The sequence below is a fragment of the Lithobates pipiens genome, unplaced genomic scaffold (assembly GCF_037356315.1).
Source record: "Lithobates pipiens isolate NorthernLeopardFrog02 unplaced genomic scaffold, aLitPip1_a1.2 Scaffold_22, whole genome shotgun sequence".
Lineage (NCBI taxonomy): Eukaryota > Metazoa > Chordata > Amphibia > Anura > Ranidae > Lithobates > Lithobates pipiens.
Window position 1 is genome coordinate 125,971,138 of NW_027507784.1, and position 19,070 is coordinate 125,990,207.

Genomic DNA, 19,070 nt, shown 5'->3' on the forward strand with positions numbered 1-19,070 from the left:
TCAACATCTCCAGGAGAAGGAGAAGAAGAAGAAGAAGAACGGAAGGCGGCAGCGGCGACAGAAGACTGGGCCACCGCCTGTAAAAGAGCTATAAGAAGGCGCAGTGGCCCGGCAGAAGAACCGAAGAGGGGGACAAGTTCCCCGAAGTCGGGAGAAGAGGCCGGCGGCGAGGAAGAAAGCCGGACTCCTCCGCTAGCAAAAGAGCTACAAGAAGATAGCGGAGGAGTCCGGCGAGAAGACCCCCGGAGCTGTGCAATAAAGTATTTTATCTCGTGTGTTGTGTTTTTTTTTTGTACTTTTATTTTACAGGTGAATGGGTAGGGGTACATTGTACCCCATACTCATTCACATAGGGTGGGGGGCCGGTATCCGAGGGCCCCCTTATTAAAGGGGGCTCTCGGATTCCGATAAGCCCCCCGCCCGCAGACCCCGACAACCAACGGCCAGGGTTGTCGGGAAGAGGCCCTTGTCCTCATCAACATGGGGACAAGGTGCTTTGGGGCCCCCCCCTACCCCAAGGCACCCCCCATGTTGAGGGCACGCGGCCTGGTACGGCTCAGGAGGGGGGGGGGGCGCTCGCTCGCCCCCCTTTCCTGGCCAGCCGGGTAGCGTGCTTCCTCCTCGTGTGTGGGCGAGTCCGTTCATTTCTAAAGTACGGCGGACTTAGTACGGCGGCCTTAGTACGCCGTATTAGTCCGCTGAAAAAGTGCCGTGTGTGGGCAAGTAGCCCGTTTGAAAATTCCGACGGACAGTTTGGCGGACGTCCGCCAGACTAAGTACGTCGGACAGACGGCTACGTGTGTACGCGGCTTGAGTGTTCTTAGCTCAGCTGGAAGACTTCAGGGTCAGAGGCAGTAGGTCCTCACAGCCAAGATCTCTGTGGATTGTGGATAGGTGAGAGGGAATTGGCTTGCTGAGAAGGGGGGGGGGGGGGTACATTTTAGGATAACTGTAATTTCACAGGAAGGTAGTAGTAGGGTTCATCAACTAAATATCACAAAAAATTCAAAGCCTAAATAAGCATTGCTATTATTAGTAATTTGGAATGTAGTTGTCCTATTAGTGCCTGTGCTGGGCATTTATTAGAAGGTGGTGACTGGTGGTACTTGCATTGTTGGTTTTGACTTTTTGTGTAGAAGAATTTCTTTAGCGCAAGTTCTTTAATCTGAAGATCCCCTTATGCTTGCCGATTACCTCTTTGTCTGGACACATTTACTGTCAAAAATCAAGCACTGATCCAAGTCTATCTACCTATATATAGCCTGTTGTTGTTGGTATCCATAGACTTAAGAATATTGCCATGTCTATTGGTAGGCTCCCTGATTAGTCTTATCAGGTACGTAAGTGGCTGAGATGGAAGTTTTGGGGTACTTAATATTATTACTTGAAGAATAGACCAGGAACTCTGGGATGTCTGGTAATCAACCCCTTAACTCTGTACACTTCAGAGGTAATAGAAGCTGGTATCATGTAATGTCCGTAAACAAGCGTGAGGAGCGGTGGAGGACATAGCCATGTGGCTCCTCTGAGGTCCTAGGCCCATGACACTGGAGGCCGCCCCTGTCTTTATTGGGCTCAGGACCTCAGTTGTCAGATGAGGGCATGAGAGCTTCTCCACAGACATAACCTAACCAGGCCGAGATGATCCAATGTACATATTTATAGATGGATAACCTAATGGCACTGGCCACTGACTGATCGGAATCCATCTAGTCAATCCTGGAAGCACTGGCAGAAACGATGGAGAACAGCGTGGATTTCAGATCCTCAGACCGCTGGGGTGGGGTGCTGACAGCTCAACAACTTTGGAGGTAAGTCAAGCAGGTATCAGGGGATGGAAAGCGTGTCCGTTTTTGGTTTATATATATATATATATATATATATATATATATATATATATATATATATATATATATATATATATATATATATATATATATATATATAATATTTTTTTTTTTTTCTTAAGGTGAGCTAACCCTTTCAAATCTGTGTTGTGACAAGATCCTGACCACATACCTGTCCATGGCCAGGGGGAGAATATATACATTTCCTTTGTTAGCCAAGGAGAGGTGCGTATGCTTATGTACAAAGATCTAGTTGGACAGTTTTTTGGTGGAATTCTCATTGTTACATCCCTTTGCAACATACATGGAAACACTCTGTGACTTGTCAATTAATCTATGGGCCGCATTGCCGAGCCCCTGGCTTCAGTCTCTCCTGCAGGCACATTCTCTTTGCAAATCTTGAGCCTATTGACCCTTTTTGCTTATTTTGAGTAAAACCTTTTGTATATGAGAATTGAGGCACCTACAGATTTGTGCAACCCGTTCTTTCTTTACACAGAAGATTGGGAAGGGTGGACCAAAAGGGAAGTAGTCATGGCCAAATACCAGTCTGGGACAAAGCCACACAAACCAATGACAGGCATTTGTATGTAATGGTACCAATACATCTATCTTTGATTTAATATCTCAGAATTATCAACTTGCCACCCAACTTTTTGCTCTTCACCCCTGAGGAAAGTTTTCAGCAACTAGAAACGCGTTGGGTGTGAGGTCATCAGCTTAGAGTACGATTAATATTTATTGGTTGGTTTTTTTAATGTAGTTATGTGTTTATTACATTTTGCTACACCATTGGGACACTGTTTGCTCAGTAGTCCCTCTGGTTTTAATGTATTTATGTGTATCTTTTGTTCTGTATTTGTTAATAAAATATTCATGTTTTTGATTTGTGTGTGGTGTTGGTGGTCACTTATAATCCCATTTATATAGGGGGATTTTTCGGCTTATCCTAATGTTTACTGCGCTGTGGAAGATGTTGGCGATATACACATTACCATGGGTACAGGAGAATGGGGATGAAGCAGATAATCCCCTGAGTATCTTCTCATCATTATATAGTATAGTAAAATGGGGACGGAAGAGATGGTCTCTGCATGATATTACATGATACTGCACCGTGGAAGGTGTTGGAGCTATACACCGATCACCCATAACATCATGACCCATCAAGGCATTGACTCCACTAGTCCATTAAAGGTATGTGGCACCAAGCCATCAGTAGAAGATCCTTTAACCACTTGCCGACCGCCGCACGACGATATACGTCGGCAGAATGGCACGGCAGGCATATGGGCGTATATATAAGTCCCTGCCTGCCCGCGGGTGGGGGGCCCGATCGGGCCCCCCCCCGGTGCCTGCGGCGGTCGGCATCCCTTCGAGAGCGATCCAGGGTGAGGGGGCGGCCATTCATTCATGGCCACCCCCTCGCGATCGCTCTCGACGAATGGAAATCCCCGGTGACATCACTTCCTCTCCTGTAATGTAAACACAGGAGAGGAAGTGATGTATTCTCTCCTCCGTGTCGGTATTTTTCGTTCCGACACGGAGGAGAGCGGATCGGTGAGTTGCACCAACACTCTACACACACAGTAGAACATGCCAGGCACACTCACACCCCCCCTTTACCCCCCGATCACCCCCCCAATTACCCCTGCCCCCCAGTCACAGTGACACCAATTGACAATGAAATTTTATTTTATTTTTTTTGCATTGGTGTCATTTGTGACTGTAATAACTGTTAGGGCAGTTAGAGTTAGCCCCCTTTAGTTCTAATGTGCCCCCCTAACCCCCCCCAATAAAGGTTTAACCCCGTGATCACCCCCCGTCGCCAGTGTCACTAAGGCTGGGTTCACATTGCAGCGGTTTATGAGAACGAATGTGATTCGCACCGCACTGCAGTGCAAATCACATCCGATCTCTGTGCGATTCGAGTTCAGCCATTCGCCGCACCCGCCGCAAATTCGCACGGGACCCTTTTTTTGGCCCGCAGCAGAATCGGATCGCATGGGTGTTCACACCATGCGATCCGAGTTTGCAGATCGCACTGCGATATGCGAACTGATCTGGGGGTGTCAGTAACATTTCACTGACACTCCCAGCAGTTCGCATAGGGCAGTGTGAACTGCCGCCGGGAGGCATGCGATGCGGGAACCCGCCGCGGATTTGCGGCGTTTCCGCATCGCTCCAGTGTGAACCCAGCCTAATAAGCGATCATTTTTCTGATCGCCGTATTAGTGTCACAGATGACGCTAGTTAGGCAGGTAGGTATTTAGGTTCGCCGCAGCTTTTTATAGCGCCAGGGACCCCCATATACTACCGCATAAAGCCCCCTGATTGCCCCCTAGTTAACCCTTTCACCTGTGATCACCATATAACTGTTACAGGTGACGCTGGTTGGTTAGTTATTTTTTTATAGTTTCAGGGCACCCGCCATTTATTACCTAATAAAGGTTTAACCCCCTGATCACCCGGCGGGTGTCATTTGTGACTAATAACTGTTAGGGCAGTTAGGGTTAGCCCCCTTTAGTTCTAAGGTACCCCCCTAACCCCCCCAATAAAGGTTTAACCCCGTGATCACCCCCCGTCGCCAGTGTCACTAAGGCTGGGTTCACATTGCAGCGGTTTGAGAACGGATGTGATTCGCACCGCACTGCAGTGCAAATCACATCCGATCTCTGTGCGATTCGAGTTCAGCCATTCGCCGCACCCGCCGCACCCGCCGCAAATTCGCACGGGACCCTTTTTTTGGCCCGCAGCAGAATCGGATCGCATGGGTGTTCACACCATGCGATCCGAGTTTGCAGATCGCACTGCGATATGCGAACTGATCTGGGGGTGTCAGTAACATTTCACTGACACTCCCAGCAGTTCGCATAGGGCAGTGTGAACTGCCGCCGGGAGGCATGCGATGCGGGAACCCGCCGCGCATTCGTGGCGTTCCCGCATCGCTCCAGTGTGAACCCAGCCTAATAAGCGATCGTTTTTCTGATCGCTGTATTAGTGTCACAGGTGACGCTAGTTAGGCAGGTAGGTATTTAGGTTCGCCGCAGCTTTTTATAGCGCCAGGGACCCCCATATACTACCGCATAGAGCCCCCTGATTGCCCCCTAGTTAACCCTTTCACCAGTGATCACCATATAACTGTTACAGGTGACGCTGGTTGGTTAGTTATTTTTTTATAGTTTCAGGGCACCCGCCATTTATTACCTAGTCTCACTAGTGTACCCCTAAATTTAGGGGTGTCTACTTTCCAAAATGGGGTCATTTGGGGGGGGTTTGTGCCATCTTGGCATTTTATGGCCTTCAAAACTGTAACGCCCTTAGAAAGCCTGAAGGCGGTGCTTGGTTTTCGGGGCCCCGTACGCGGCTAGGCTCCCAAAAAGTCCCACATATGTGGTATCCCCGTACTCAGGAGAAGCAGCAGAATTTATTTTGGGGTGTCATTTCACATATGCCCATGGCATGCGTGAGCAATATATCATTTAGTGACAACTTTGTGAAAAAAAAAAAAAAAAAAAAAAGTTTGTAATTTTCCCGCAACTTGTGGCAAAATATAAAATATTCCATGGACTCAACATGCCTCTCAGCAAATAGCTTGGGGTGTCTACTTTCTAAAATGGGGTCATTTGTGGGTGTTTTGTGCCATCTTGGCATTTTATGGCCTTCAAAACTGTAATAGGTAGTGAGAAGTGAACTCAAAAATTTACGCCCTTAGAAAGCCTGAAGGCGGTGCTTGGTTTTCGGGGCCCCGTACGCGGCTAGGCTCCCAAAAAGTCCCACATATGTGGTATCCCCGTACTCAGGAGAAGCAGCAGAATTGATTTTGGGGTGTCATTTCACATATGCCCATGGCATGTGTGAGCAATATATCATTTAGTGACAACTTTGTGTAAAAAAAAAAAAAAACATTTTTTTTTTGTCATTATTCAATCGCTTGAGGCAAAAAAATAAAATATTCAATGGGCTCAACATGCCTCTTATCAATTTCCTTAGGGGGTCTACTTTCCAAAATGGGGTCATTTGGGGGGGTTTTGTACTGCCCTGCCATTTTAGCACCTCAAGAAATGAGATAGGCAGTCGTAAACTAAAAGCTGCGTAAATTCCAGAAAACGTACCTTAGTTTGTAGATGTGACAACTTTTGCGCAAACCAATAAATATACAATTATTGACTTTTTTTTTACCAAAGACATGTGGCTGAATACATTTTGGCCTAAATGTATGACTAAAATTGAGTTTATTGGATTTTTCTAATAACAAAAAGTAGAAAATATCATTTTTTTTCAAAATTTGCGGTCTTTTTACGTTTATATCGCAAAAAATAAAAATCGCAGAGGCAATCAAATACCATCAAAAGAAAGCTCTATTTGTGGGAAGAAAAGGACGCAAATTTTGTTTGGGTACAACATTGCATGACCGCGCAATTACCAGTTAAAGCAGCGCAGTGCCAAAGTGTAAAAAGACCTCTGGTCATTTACCAGCAAAATGGTCCGGTCTGAAAGTGGTTAAGTCACGTAAATTGTGAGGTAGGGTCTCCATAGATTGGACTTGTTTTTCCAGCACATCCCATGGATGCTCCATTGGATTGAAATCTGGAGAATTTGGAGGCCAAGTCATTATCTCAAATTCATTGTTGTGCTCCTCAAACCATTCTAAACCATTCTAAAATTCATCAGACCAGGCCACCTTGCCTTTGTACTGCGCTGTGGAAGATGTTGGCGCTATATAAATGATGTGAGAAGTATGAGGAGATTGTCTTTGTACTGCGCTGCGGAAGATGTTGGCGTTATATAAATGGTGGAAGTAGTACTAGGAGATTGCCTTTGTACTGTGCTGTGGAATATGTTGGCGCTATATAAATGATGGAAGAGGTATGAGGAGATTGCTTTTGTACTGTGCTGTGGAATATGTTGGCGCTATATAAATGATGGGAGAAGTATGAGGAGATTGTCTTTGTACTGTGCTGTGGAATATGTTGGCGCTATATAAATGATGGAAGAGGTATGAGGAGATTGCTTTTGTACTGTGCTGTGGAATATGTTGGCGCTATATAAATGATGGGAGAAGTATGAGGAGATTGTCTTTGTACTGCGCTGCGGAAGATGTTGGCGCTACATAGACATTCCTATGGGGATGGAGCAGACGATCCATTGTATGTCCTTTGGGGATAGAGGGGATGGTCCTGCATGAAGTGACATTGTACTGCGCTGTGGAAGATGTTGGCGCTATACAGACATTCATATGGGTAGAATGGGGACGGCTTGTATTGTACATGGCTGCGGTCAGTGTTGGCACTATACTCGGTGCAGTAGAATGGGGTTGGACAGATAATGAGGCGCCGATCTTCGGGTGTGATCGCTGTGAATCGGAGGAGGGGGAGGAGCTGACAGACACGATGTGATTGTATTGTAGTATCGGCTGTGTCTCCTCTCCCCAGCTCCGGCCCGGGCTTTGCTCTCCTCCCAGTCTCCGCCTTCCCTCCTCCCAGTCCCCTCCCACTCTCCTCCAGGTCTCCGCCCTCCCTCCTCGGTGTCTCCTCCCCCTCCCAGTCTCCGGGTGTCTGCCCCTCTCCAGTGTCAGTCTCCTGCGGGCTTCGCTCGCTGCTCTCCCGGCTCCTCATGCCGTTCCCATCGGAGCCGTCCCCGGCTCGGTTCTCGGGGTCCAGCCGGCAGCTCGGGGTGCTGAGAGGCGCGGAGAGGGGGTGAAGCTCCCCGGCACCCCTCCTTCCTTCTGCACCAAGACCTGCGCCTTCCTTCCCCCATGTATCTGCTGGACCCGGCACCCCCCCCGATGGAGCGGGGGACCCCGCAGAGGAAGACGGTGTACCGGATCTCCCTGACCCTGGTGAAGAAGGAGCTGGTGTCGGGGGAGAGCCGGCTGGAGCGATGTCCGGAGGAGGAGGAGGGCGGCGGAGGAGGAGGAGAGGAGACCGACACCTTCCCCCCGCACCCCGGACTACGGAATTTCAGGACCCGCAGTACCGGACAGCTGGAGCTGGGCCGCCTCCGACTCAGCCGGTCCCGAGAGCCCCCAGAGGAGGAGAAGAGGAAGAAGGGGACCCCCCTGGGGGAAGGGGAGAGGAGAACCCCCCCAGAGAAGAAGACCCCCCCAGAAGAGGAGAGGACCCCCCCAGAGAATGAGAGGACTCCCCCAGAGATGGATGCAGAGAGTCAGAGGACTCCCCCAGATCCTCCCCCATCCCCCCACACTGAGCCCCCCTGGGACAAGAGACCCCCTAACCTCCTGCGGAGAAGCTTCAGCTTCAGACACTGGAATGGAGAACTGCTGAGGATCCGGAGCCTGACCCGGGACAAGCACCACAGCAGCTCCAGCTGTCTCAGCCCCTCTCCCAGGCCGGGGGAGACCCCCATGTCCATCCTGAGCCCCGCCGACACCACCGACAAGAGGAACACTCTGGACGTGGGCGAGGTGCTGAACAAGAGCGACCCCCTGAGCGACCTGGAGAGGTGGGAGCGCAGCAAGAGCAAGAACCGGACCCTGGACAACAGTGACCTCACCAAATTGTCCGAGCAGATGGAGATGGACAGGAGAGGCCAGGAGAGGAGGCTGCTCAGGTTCTTCAGTGGGATCTTCTCCAGGAAGGACGGGGCCCCTGTATCTTTCGTTGGGCCCGGGGGCCGCTCACCTAGAACGGGACACTCCAGGTCCAGGAGTTACTTCAGCAGCCTCAAAAGACCCGCTGCCGACAACATCCAGTCCAGCTCGGAGAGCGTCAATGGATCCCCCTACAAAGGTGCTTTATACCCCCCCTGTACATAGGAGCTGAGGGCCCAGCAATCATAAATAAGTGGACCTGTCTGGGAGCACACTGAAATCTCTTGTGTCAGGGTGACGGTTAGCAGTTGGGAGTCCAGGTGTCTTCCTACACAACCCGTGTGTGCCTGACAGGTGTTGTATTCCAGGTGATGAGGGGAAGGGAGGGGGGATTGGTGTATCTGCAGATATGTAGATAGCATACAGGAGAACACATGACCTGACCTACCAGAGGAGGGGAGTCTTGGCGGGATGAGTTCATGTCATAGTGGGAGAGGCACTACTTTGGATCTCTCACCCTTGCAGGCCTCATGCGTGATCCGCTTCTTAGAGTAGCTTTACCTCACCCAGGTCCAGAGGAATCCTGAGACCCTTCACAGCTTGTAGAGGTTCCTTGACTAGTGAACATTGGTCAACCGACCTCCTGTCAACATTGACAACCAACATCAGGGGCCAATTTTCCTCTGACCATTGACGGAAAGGGCAATTTTTCCTCTGACCATTGACGGAAAGGGCAATTTCTCTTCTGACCATTGACGGAAAGGGCAATTTTTCCTCTGACCATTGACGGAAAGGGCAATTTCTCCTCTGACCATTGACGGAAAGGGCAATTTCTCTTCTGACCATTGACGGAAAGGGCAATTTCTCTTCTGACCATTGACGGAAAGGGCAATTTCTCTTCTGACCATTGACGGAAAGGGCAATTTTTCCTCTGACCATTGACGGAAAGGGCAATTTTTCCTCTGACCATTGATGGTAGGGTCAAAGTTTCCCCTGACCATTGATGGTAGGGTCAAATATTTCCCCCTGACCATTGATGGTAGGGTCAAATATTTCCCCCTGACCATTGATGGTAGGGTCAAATATTTCCCCCTGACCATTGATGGTAGGGTCAAATATTTCCCCCTGACCATTGATGGTAGGGTCAAATATTTCCCCCTGACCATTGATGGTAGGGTCAAATATTTCCCCCTGACCATTGATGGTAGGGTCAAATATTTCCCCCTGACCAGTGATGGTAGGGTCAAATATTTCCCCCTGACCAGTGATGGTAGGGTCAAATATTTCCCCCTGACCAGTGATGGTAGGGTCAAATATTTCCCCCTGACCAGTGATGGTAGGGTCAAATATTTCCCCCTGACCATCAGTGTAGTGCAGCCTTTCTCAGCCGTTTCAACGCAGGGGAACCCTTGAAATGACTTTCCATTCTCAGGGAACCCCTGCTAAATATTACTCGATCTACAACTCATGATACATAAATGGGATGGTTGGTGGGAAGAATGTTCCTTACGCTTGTGATTAGTGGGAAGATATATATTACCCTCTTAACAGATCCCTAAAAAGATCAATGGTGTCAGTGGGAACTTATCCAAGGGACAGAAATTGCTCAAGGAACCCCTAGTAACCTCTGGAGGAACACTGGTTGAAAATCTCTGGTGTAGAGGAACAATTTTCCACTGACCATATGTGGCAGGGAGATTTCTTTCTACAACTTACCGTACTGATAATATTATTAGACCATGAGCTGTAGATAGAATAATTTTAGCAGGGGCTCTCCAGAGACGGTATAAGAAGATTGAGAGAGGCTGACTTAAGCTCATCATACATGTTACAATCTGACTTTACACTCTTTGTACAAGAACTTCCTTTATATTTACCAGAATGATGTAATATGAGGACCTGCCTAAACTATCCGTTCAATTTGTATCCCATCAGGCAGGCCCTTGCATTACAAAGTTGTTGGTAAATGTGTGTTGTAAAGCGCTAAACTGTTAGTGCTATATAAATCTTGTATAATAATAAATGTAGACTGTATGGGGACCTTGCCTGTAAGGGCACGTTCACACTGGTAGCACCCGGGCATCAGCGGTAAAGTGCCGATATTTTTAGCGGTGCTTTATCAACGTTTTTGTGGCCCTTTTCACCCACTAGCGGGGGGCTTTTAACCCCCGCTAACAGCCAAAAAAAGGGTTAAAAGTGCCCGCAAAGCACCACTGCTCATTGATTTCAATGGGTAGGGGTGCTTTAGGAGCGGTGTATGCACCGCATCTACAGCCCCTCATAGATGCTGCTTGCAGGACTTTTTTTAGCGTCCTGCCAGCGCACCACTCAAATGTGAAAGCACTTGGCACTATAGCGCCTGAAAAGCACCTCCGTGTTAAAGGGGTCTTACAATCTATTTTTGGTTTTTGGTCTATTACCAACAACTGTGTAGTACAAGAGTCTGCCTGGTTGTATACAAATGAATTGGGATTGAAATAGATTAGGTAGGCCCTTGTATTACATCTACAACTCAGTTTTGTTAGATCTATCCTTGTTTGCACAGAGATTGTATGGCATGATTGTAACGTGTATGGTGACCCTTGGAGCTATGTTCTTAGCACAGACACTAATAGCTATTAATCAGATTTATATTAACTGTATGATGAACTGTGATTGGTTGCTGTATACTGCTCTGCACCTTATTGGCTAAGCCCATTAGAATGTCATTGTACAGATGTTTGATGAGATGGCAGTGTCATGATTGTAGATCCGTTCCAGAGGTAGATGTGAAGATACACAATGTTCATTGTTGTATCTCCTGCAGCTTGCTCCATTGGTTGTATTCCCCAATCCTCCCCCAGCAGTGGCCTGTGACAGCTGTCAGTGACCTGTGGAGAAGGGGATGTGACATGTATTATGGAGGACTGGGTCCTGGTGTGTGGATGGCGATACGTTTGTGGCAGATTGTAAATGAATAAATCAGCTTGGCACAGTGTGGAGCTCGGGATGTTTGTAGAATTTGGCTGTGTGACCAGTTGTGCAATGCAGGTATTTGGCTCATGCTGGGGATCTGGAGAAGTGTGGTTGGAGGATGTCTTTTCTTATGTCTGTGACCCTCAGGATGGAAGGAGGCAGTTTTGTTCCAATGTGGGTTACTGGGTCACCCTGGCCAGCGTTTGTCGTGTGTGTTCTGCACTTTATACCCGCTCACACAATGTCATAGCCTGGTCATGGAATATCCTTCCATTGTTCCATGCAATCTGTATTGTCCTTCCAATAGAAGGATTCACTGGCTCTGTAGAATAATTTCATTAATCCTGTTTTGGGGGGGGGGGGGGGACCATTTTGGCCATTGTAATATCGTCTCATCACACAAATGACCAATATGTAGTAATAGCCTCATGCAGTAATGCCTAGACCCAGAATCGGAGAGCACTGTTCTCTTTGCTAAATGTTGATCTCGGGGTGCCCCGAGTTACATAGTTACCATCTTACGATATACATTCTCTTCTGGCACTTAAAGGCTTTTGAATAAAATAGACTGTGCCATCAGGGGGCCCCAGTGGGTGAGGGTATACTGTGCCATCAGGGGGCCCCAGTGGGTGAGGGTACACTGTGCCATCAGGGGGCCCCAGTGGGTGAGGGTACACTGTGCCATCAGGGGGCCCCAGTGGGTGAGGGTACACTGTGCCATCAGGGGGCCCCAGTGGGTGAGGGTACACTGTGCAGCCAGGGGGCCCCAGTGGGTGAGGGTACACTGTGCCATCAGGGGGCCCCAGTGGGTGAGGGTACACTGTGCCATCAGGGGGCCCCAGTGGGTGAGGGTACACTGTGCCATCAGGGGGCCCCAGTGGGTGAGGGTACACTGTGCCATCAGGGGGCCCCAGTGGGTGAGGGTACACTGTGCCATCCGGGGGCCCCAGTGGGTGAGGGTACACTGTGCCATCCGGGGGCCCCAGTGGGTGAGGGTACACTGTGCAGCCAGGGGGCCCCAGTGGGTGAGGGTACACTGTGCAGCCAGGGGGCTCTAGTGGGTGAAGGTACACTCTGCAGTTTTGAAAAATATTGCCTGATATAATTTCCAGAAAAACTTCCGTATTGTTATCCTTTTTGCCAGGACGCGGCATACCTTCATCGCTCATCGCCAGCATCATGGGTGCGATTGCTCTTCTTAGTTCAAAAGGTGCACATACCCAGTGCACGCTCCCCTCCTGATGCAGCACCACTGAGCTCAGTTGTGGCTACTAAGGCCTCATGCACACGGACGTTTTTACAGCCACTTTTTTGAGCTTTTTTTGCAGCTTAAAAACGGCTGTCCATGTTAGTCTATGGCTTCATGCCCACCTAGGCGTTTTTGAGCTGCAAATGGCATAGGTGTTTTTAAGCTGTAAAAAAAACCCAGGACCAGTGCGTTCCGTGGCGTGGAGCTAGAGCTGTAAAAACGCGAATCGCGGGAAAACGCGCATAAACGCGCAACATATTTTCTTTGTTTTCTGAGTGCTATAGCCAAGAGATGTGTTTCTTAAAAAACGCTACTTAACGCTAACGCTAAAAAACGCGCAAAAACGCCAATGCAAAACGCGGTAAAAATCACGTTTTTAACAACAATTTTTCCAGGCATCGGAGCTAGCTTTGCAGCCAGTTTTTTAAAACGTCCGTGTGCATGAGCACTAAAGGGGGAGAGCGCACGTATGATGCTGACTGAGCGATCAAGGTATGCTGCGTTCTGGCAACTTACCAGGGTGAGAATGACTACTCTGGGAGCTTTTCTGCCAGGCTTTGGGGTGCTGAAAATGGTCTGCAGGTATGGCAGTTGCATGAAATAATATGGCTGCGTGGTCTATTTTATTCACAAGGTGAATTTGGTTATTTTTCTTTGTTTCCCTAAGCTTTTCTTTTCTCTTTAGTTTTCTACGTTTTATAGAAAATCTTTGCGGTGTGGACTTGGCACGTTGACATCCACACACCAAAGTGCCCATACAATTTAGGATGAGGTTCATCTCAGTCTATATAGTAGTTTGTGGGCTAAGACTCGTCTTTGTACAATCATCAGAAAATTCTGTCCTTCCCACTCAACATTCCAACTAACGTTGGTTGGTTAATCACAACCTGATCATTGTCAGGTTAGGTCTTAGCCCTGGTTCACACCGGTGCGGCTTTGAAATCGTGCTACTTTGGCGCAATTTTAAAGCCACTGATCAGTGCGCTTGGCACCTCTAATTTCATTGCAGATTGCAACTTTATTTTAACAGAAGTCTATGCAAGATGCAATAAAATCGGCAAAAGTAGCGCAGGAAACGTTTTCAAAGTGTGTACGGGAGCTTAAAGTGATTTTAAAGGCAAATATTTTAAAATTTGAAATAACGTGTTATAGTTACATGCTGTGCGCAGTGGTTTTGCACACAACAGCCCTGATCCTCCTCCCCCTGCTGAGTGCCCCATAGCATGCTGCTTACTATGGGGACACTCGTGTGGTTCAGCCCCACCCCCTGCTCTCTCCTCACTGGTTGTGATTGACAGTGATGCTAGTGGCTCCTGCTGCTGTTTTATTACCATAATGTATAGAATGTTTTAAAGGGGTTATAAAGGCAGAAGTGTTTTTTTATTTTTTATTTTTTTATTTTTTTTATCTTAATGCATTCTTTGCATTAAGATAAAAAGCCTTCTGTGTGCATCAGCCCCCCTAATACCTTACCTGAGCCCATCTAGATCCAACAATGTCTCAGGCGCCTCTTGGTTGCCCGGGACCCCCTCCTCATTGACTGAGATAGCAGCGTGGTGCCGTTGGCTGACTGACAGCAAGGGGAGCCAATCAGGAAAAAAAGGGGGCGTGGGCGGGCCGTGGCTCCGTGTCTAAATGGACACAGGGAGCTGTGATTCGGCTCAGGTGCCCCCATAGCAAACTACTTATTGTGGGGGCCCTCAAAAGGAAGGAGGGGCCAGGAGAGCTGAAGAGGGACCCAAGAAGAGGAGGATTGGGGCTGTTCTGTGCAAAGCCACTACACAGAGCAGGTAAGTGTAACATTATTATTTTTAACTAAAAAAAAAAACAGGACTTTACAATCACTTTAAGATAAAACATCCTTGTACCACTTTAACCTGAAAAATACATAAAGGTTGTGTCATTGTCATTTTCCTGAAGAGCTGACTGTCGTGCTGACTGTGTTGGTTCAATATTTGAAGTCACTGACCCAGTACAGGTATGCAGAAAAGGGCCTCTGCTTTTCTCTAGCTTCTGTCATCTGTATAATTGATCAGCTCCATCATTTAGAAAGTATTGAAGGCAATGGTGGAAGCAAAACAGCCAGGCAGTCTACATTTTCAGGAGATCAGCAATGGCCGCTTCTGTAGCCACATTCATTTATGGAATTGTATTAGAGAAAAAATTTTGACCTTGCTCTTTAGAATTTTCTCATCACCAAGGAGCATGAAAGTCCATTTGATCCCACAGACAATTTGATAATTGAAGAAACATTCCTGAAAAAAAAAAGTGTATAGCCACCTTCATTTTCCATGCAGGCGCTCCCACTTTCAGTTGGATTTCTTGTAAACGGTTATGGGAAGTCATAAATGTAGCTAATGAGCAAGTATAATAACAATGTTTTTTAAATCTTCTTTTTTTTTTGTGCAATACAGTGGCTACTTTGTGTATGTTGTGTGTACCTAACCAAACCCCAATAGATGTCATTTGCCCATGTCGGAGTTGAGTGGACATGACTTTTACAGATGAATTCTGCAATGACTTTTATGCATTTAAATTGTCTTTATCTTTCCTAAGTACCCCGCTGCTTGGGTCCTCCAGTTCAGCCATTTACCATCTACTCCTGATTTAAGAAAAGACTGACACTTGTCTGAAATATTGCTGTATAATGGAGCGAATTTCATTTTTATTTACTGCAGACTATAGTGCAATTCATTTTTTTATGCCTTCTAAATGGAAGATGCATTGTGCAGGCTACTTGTGGGGATTGAAGACTTGTTCTACTTGTTTGTGTCAACAAGGGTGTAGCCAGTGCCTGTGGTAATATTGGGATGGGGTGTACGATCTCTTTCAGGGCCTATTTACACCTGTCTGTTTTGATGCATCAAAATGCATGTTTTTTGCTGCATAAGGCACCATGCACACTGGAGCTCAAAAAAGCTTTTGCTGGACGCCAGACTGGTGGCAGAAAATGCTGGTTGAAAAACACGCTTTAAACAGCGATTTGTACTTGCGTTTATGCGCTTTTATGGGTTTTCAGCTTTTTTGTGGTCAGAAAACGGCACTTTGATCGTGATTTTTATGGCGTTCAGAGAAAAGCCCATAAACTCCACTGCTGATAAAAGCTAAAAAACGTCCATGTGTGCATAGGACAACAGAGTGGAGTTTATGGGCTGTTAAAAAAAAAAAAAAAACGCCTAAGGCCCCTTTCACACTGGTGTGGTGGGTGCACGGCAATAAAACACTGCTATTTTTAGTGGTGCTTTACGGCCAATTTTGCGGCGCTAGCAGGGCGCTCTTACCCCCCCCCCCCCCCCCCCCCCCCGCCGCTAGCAGCCAAGAAAGGGTTAAAACCACTTCAAAGTGCTGCTGCCGGCAGTATAGCCACGATGCCCCATTGATTGTATACACCGATCCAAAGATGCTGCTAGCAGAACTTTTTTTTTTTAGCGTCCTGCCAGCTCCAGTGTGAAAGCTCTAGAGGCTTTCACATTGGAGACACAGCAGAGGCTCTGTCAGGGCGCTTTGCAGGCGCTATTTTTAGCGCTGTAGCGCCCTAGTGTGAAAGGGGTCAAACTACAAAAAAACTTCAGTTTTTGAGCTCCAATGTGCATGGGGCCTTAAGATGCATTCAAATGGAAATTCTACTTTTGCCTGTGGGGCTGGTTCATGTCTGTTGTTCAGTTTTGTGTGATAGGCAAAGGGGAACTATATGCAGCCATTTACTTGTGTGTTTCCATGTGTGCAGCATGCACACAAAGGAATGCAACTCCAGCCCAAATTATGGATACGTTTAGGCCCCATTCACACCCGAGCATAGTATTTTTTCTGGCATTTTGACACGCATATTTGCACATTTCCATGCAGCGTTTTCTGGCGTTTTTGAGCTTTGGTGTTTTTCTTTTTTATTAGCCAATAGGAAAAATGATCATCTGTTTCATCATTTGTTGCTATGTTTTTAGATTTTGTCATCTGCTTCCTGCTCCAAAAACGGCCAAATCTGCCCATTTCGAGTGACAAAAAAGGGTCCAGAACTTGTTTGAGCTTCAGGCGTAGGGCTTCAGGCGACTTGCAGTGGAGATGTGAACCATCTCCATAGATAATGATGGATTTTCTCCCCTCCAGCGTTTTGTAGCTTCAGGCTTCAAGCTACAAAACGCTCTGGTGTGAATGGGACCTAAAATTGGTCACATGACTCTGAATTAAGGAAAAAAAAAATACAAGGGCCCTTCTTGTGGGGAAAAACCTATTTGGTAGCATTGCTTTTCTGTATAACGTTTAGGTGCGTGTGTAAGGTTGTGTATTTGGAAAACCCATGTAGCCACTATTTCTCCCCAGCCTGACTAAGCTGAGAAGATGCCAGTCCATGAATTGTAGGATGGGGTATGGTGGGCACAGACACAATTTGGGTATCAAGTCCTAGACTGCAAATGAGCTTTTCTCCTATTGAAAGTTAACGTGGCCATTTGCCTAATACATTGATTTTAGTAGTCCCATTAGAGTTCTTCTTTAACATATTCTGCCATACCTGCATCTGGCAAGCTTTTTACTTGCTGCCATTGTTCAACTGAAATACTGGGAGGTTCCTGTTGGATGTATTAAGCGACGTACCTTTTTGTATTCCTGAACCCAAATATCTCGCTGTGGCCAAGGTTTTTCGAGCGGTGGAAAGATTAGGTGGTGACTTGACATGAAGGTACACGCAGAGCTCCGGTGAGATGTGACAGCCCTGGGAATGGTTGGGGATCGGCTTTCAGAGTTCAGGCCGCCTGGGATTAATTAGCTGAGCTCCAGGTGCTTGTGGAATTCCTTGAAACATCACCGCTGCTGTGCAGGGAACATGTTTATCATCTTCATGAAGTTCACAAGCAGGTCTGTGGATGATCTGAATCGAATTGTACCTCTTACCAGCCAGCGCCACGCACAGAATACACATTTATTGTTATCTCTCTGAAATGTGTTTCTGATATGAAGCTCTCAGGCCTTGGCTGACCAAGCGTCTGGCTGTTTATTTCTCCATTATTCAGATTTTTGTTTAAATCCCTGCATGTTACATACAAACGTATGATGTATGCATTTCCCAGGATTATACCACTTGAAGTCATATGTGTGGGCACTTAGTACCAGTGCAGAGGACATGCGGGTGGTTTTTAGTTGAACTCTTGGCAGACATAAATGCACAATAAATACATACGGTACACATTTAAGGTCCTTTGCAGCAGACGTGTTGGGCAGGGCTGCCCAGTGCAGACCCACATATCTGGTTTGAATGGGTCCCAACACAGACAAAACGAACCGCTCTGCTCATATCATGTTGCTCTGGGTTGGTGTGTGTTGGAACAAAAGTACAGCATGCAATACCTCTTTTCAGCACAGCGTACCACGCTGAGGTCAATGGAACCTAATGGAATGCTACTTTGTGACATTTCAATAAAGTTTGCACAAAACAAAGCAAACATTAGTGGCAGTGTGGTAGTGCATGCTGTTTGTGTGTGCTTATGTGTATCTTGAGATTTACATATGTGTACCACAGATTCATTGTTTGTAAACTATATGTATATATATTTATTTTAATAACATGTTATACTTACCTGCTCTATGTAATAGTTTTGCACAGAGCAGCCCTGATTCTCCTTCTAGGGTCCTCCAGCTGGTGCTCCCGGGTCCTCCCCTGCAGAGATCCCACCATAGCAAGCCACTTGCTGTGGTGGTGCTCATGTGGGTTCATTGCGGAGCTGGCTCTGTGTGTCCATAGACACACAGAGCACAGCTTGGCCCCACTCCCTCCTTAATGGCTTTCTGCTGTCTCTGTGCCAATGAGGAGGGACAGAGCTGCTGCTCTCGTGCACATTGCTGGATCGAGGTTGGGCTCAGGTATGTTTACTGGGGGTGGAGGGGAGAGTTTGGTGCAGAAGGTGTTTTACCTTAATGCAGAGAATGCATTAAGGTAACAAAAAACTCCAGACTTTAGAACCACTTTAATTCCATAATGTTCTAGTATGCATAATAGTACATTTATTACAGACTTGCCTTTAAACTGAAGCCCTCCAGCGTTGTGCAGTCATCTCTACCGGAGCTTCCAGGTTCTGGTTCACTCCGGGCATTTTAATGGCACAGTGTTTTGCATTCCACGCCAAACTCTGCCCTCAATGTAGAGCGTCACTGCGCATGCGCAGGTGCTGTCAACGGCTATTGCCAATGTGAATATCTCCTAAACAGTGCACGTTTAGGAGATATTCACTGTACCTACAGATAAGCCTTAATGTAAGCTTACTTGTAGGTACAAATTTAACGTTAGAGTTTACCAACGCTTTTAATACTGCATTATTTTGCACACCTGATTTTATTTTCCGATTAGGAAGCGGCATGTGCACGTGTATGGCTTGCTGAAATAATTACCTGCACCCTTCAGCTAACATACCAGTGATGAGCTTCACCCTCAGGACAGATTGACATCTCAGCAGTCATTTTCCTTTCACACATAAAG

General features: G+C 47.2%; 1 protein-coding gene across 8 annotated transcripts in view; it reads left to right on the forward strand.

Moving 5' to 3' along the window:
* AGAP1 (ArfGAP with GTPase domain, ankyrin repeat and PH domain 1) overlaps positions 1-19,070 on the forward strand; it is a 601,134-nt gene that overhangs the window by 241,035 nt on the left and 341,029 nt on the right. For 3 of the 8 annotated variants that reach the window (XM_077448226.1, XM_077448229.1, XM_077448227.1), the window contains exon 1: positions 7,391-8,599. The exons of 4 other annotated variants lie outside the window; for them this stretch is intronic. In XM_077448226.1, coding sequence (XP_077304352.1) covers positions 7,606-8,599 — 994 coding nt within the window. In that variant the 5' untranslated portion in view covers positions 7,391-7,605. Of the gene's footprint in view, positions 1-7,390; positions 8,600-19,070 lie in introns of those variants that run through there. One more of the 8 variants, XM_077448230.1, reaches the window with a different exon arrangement.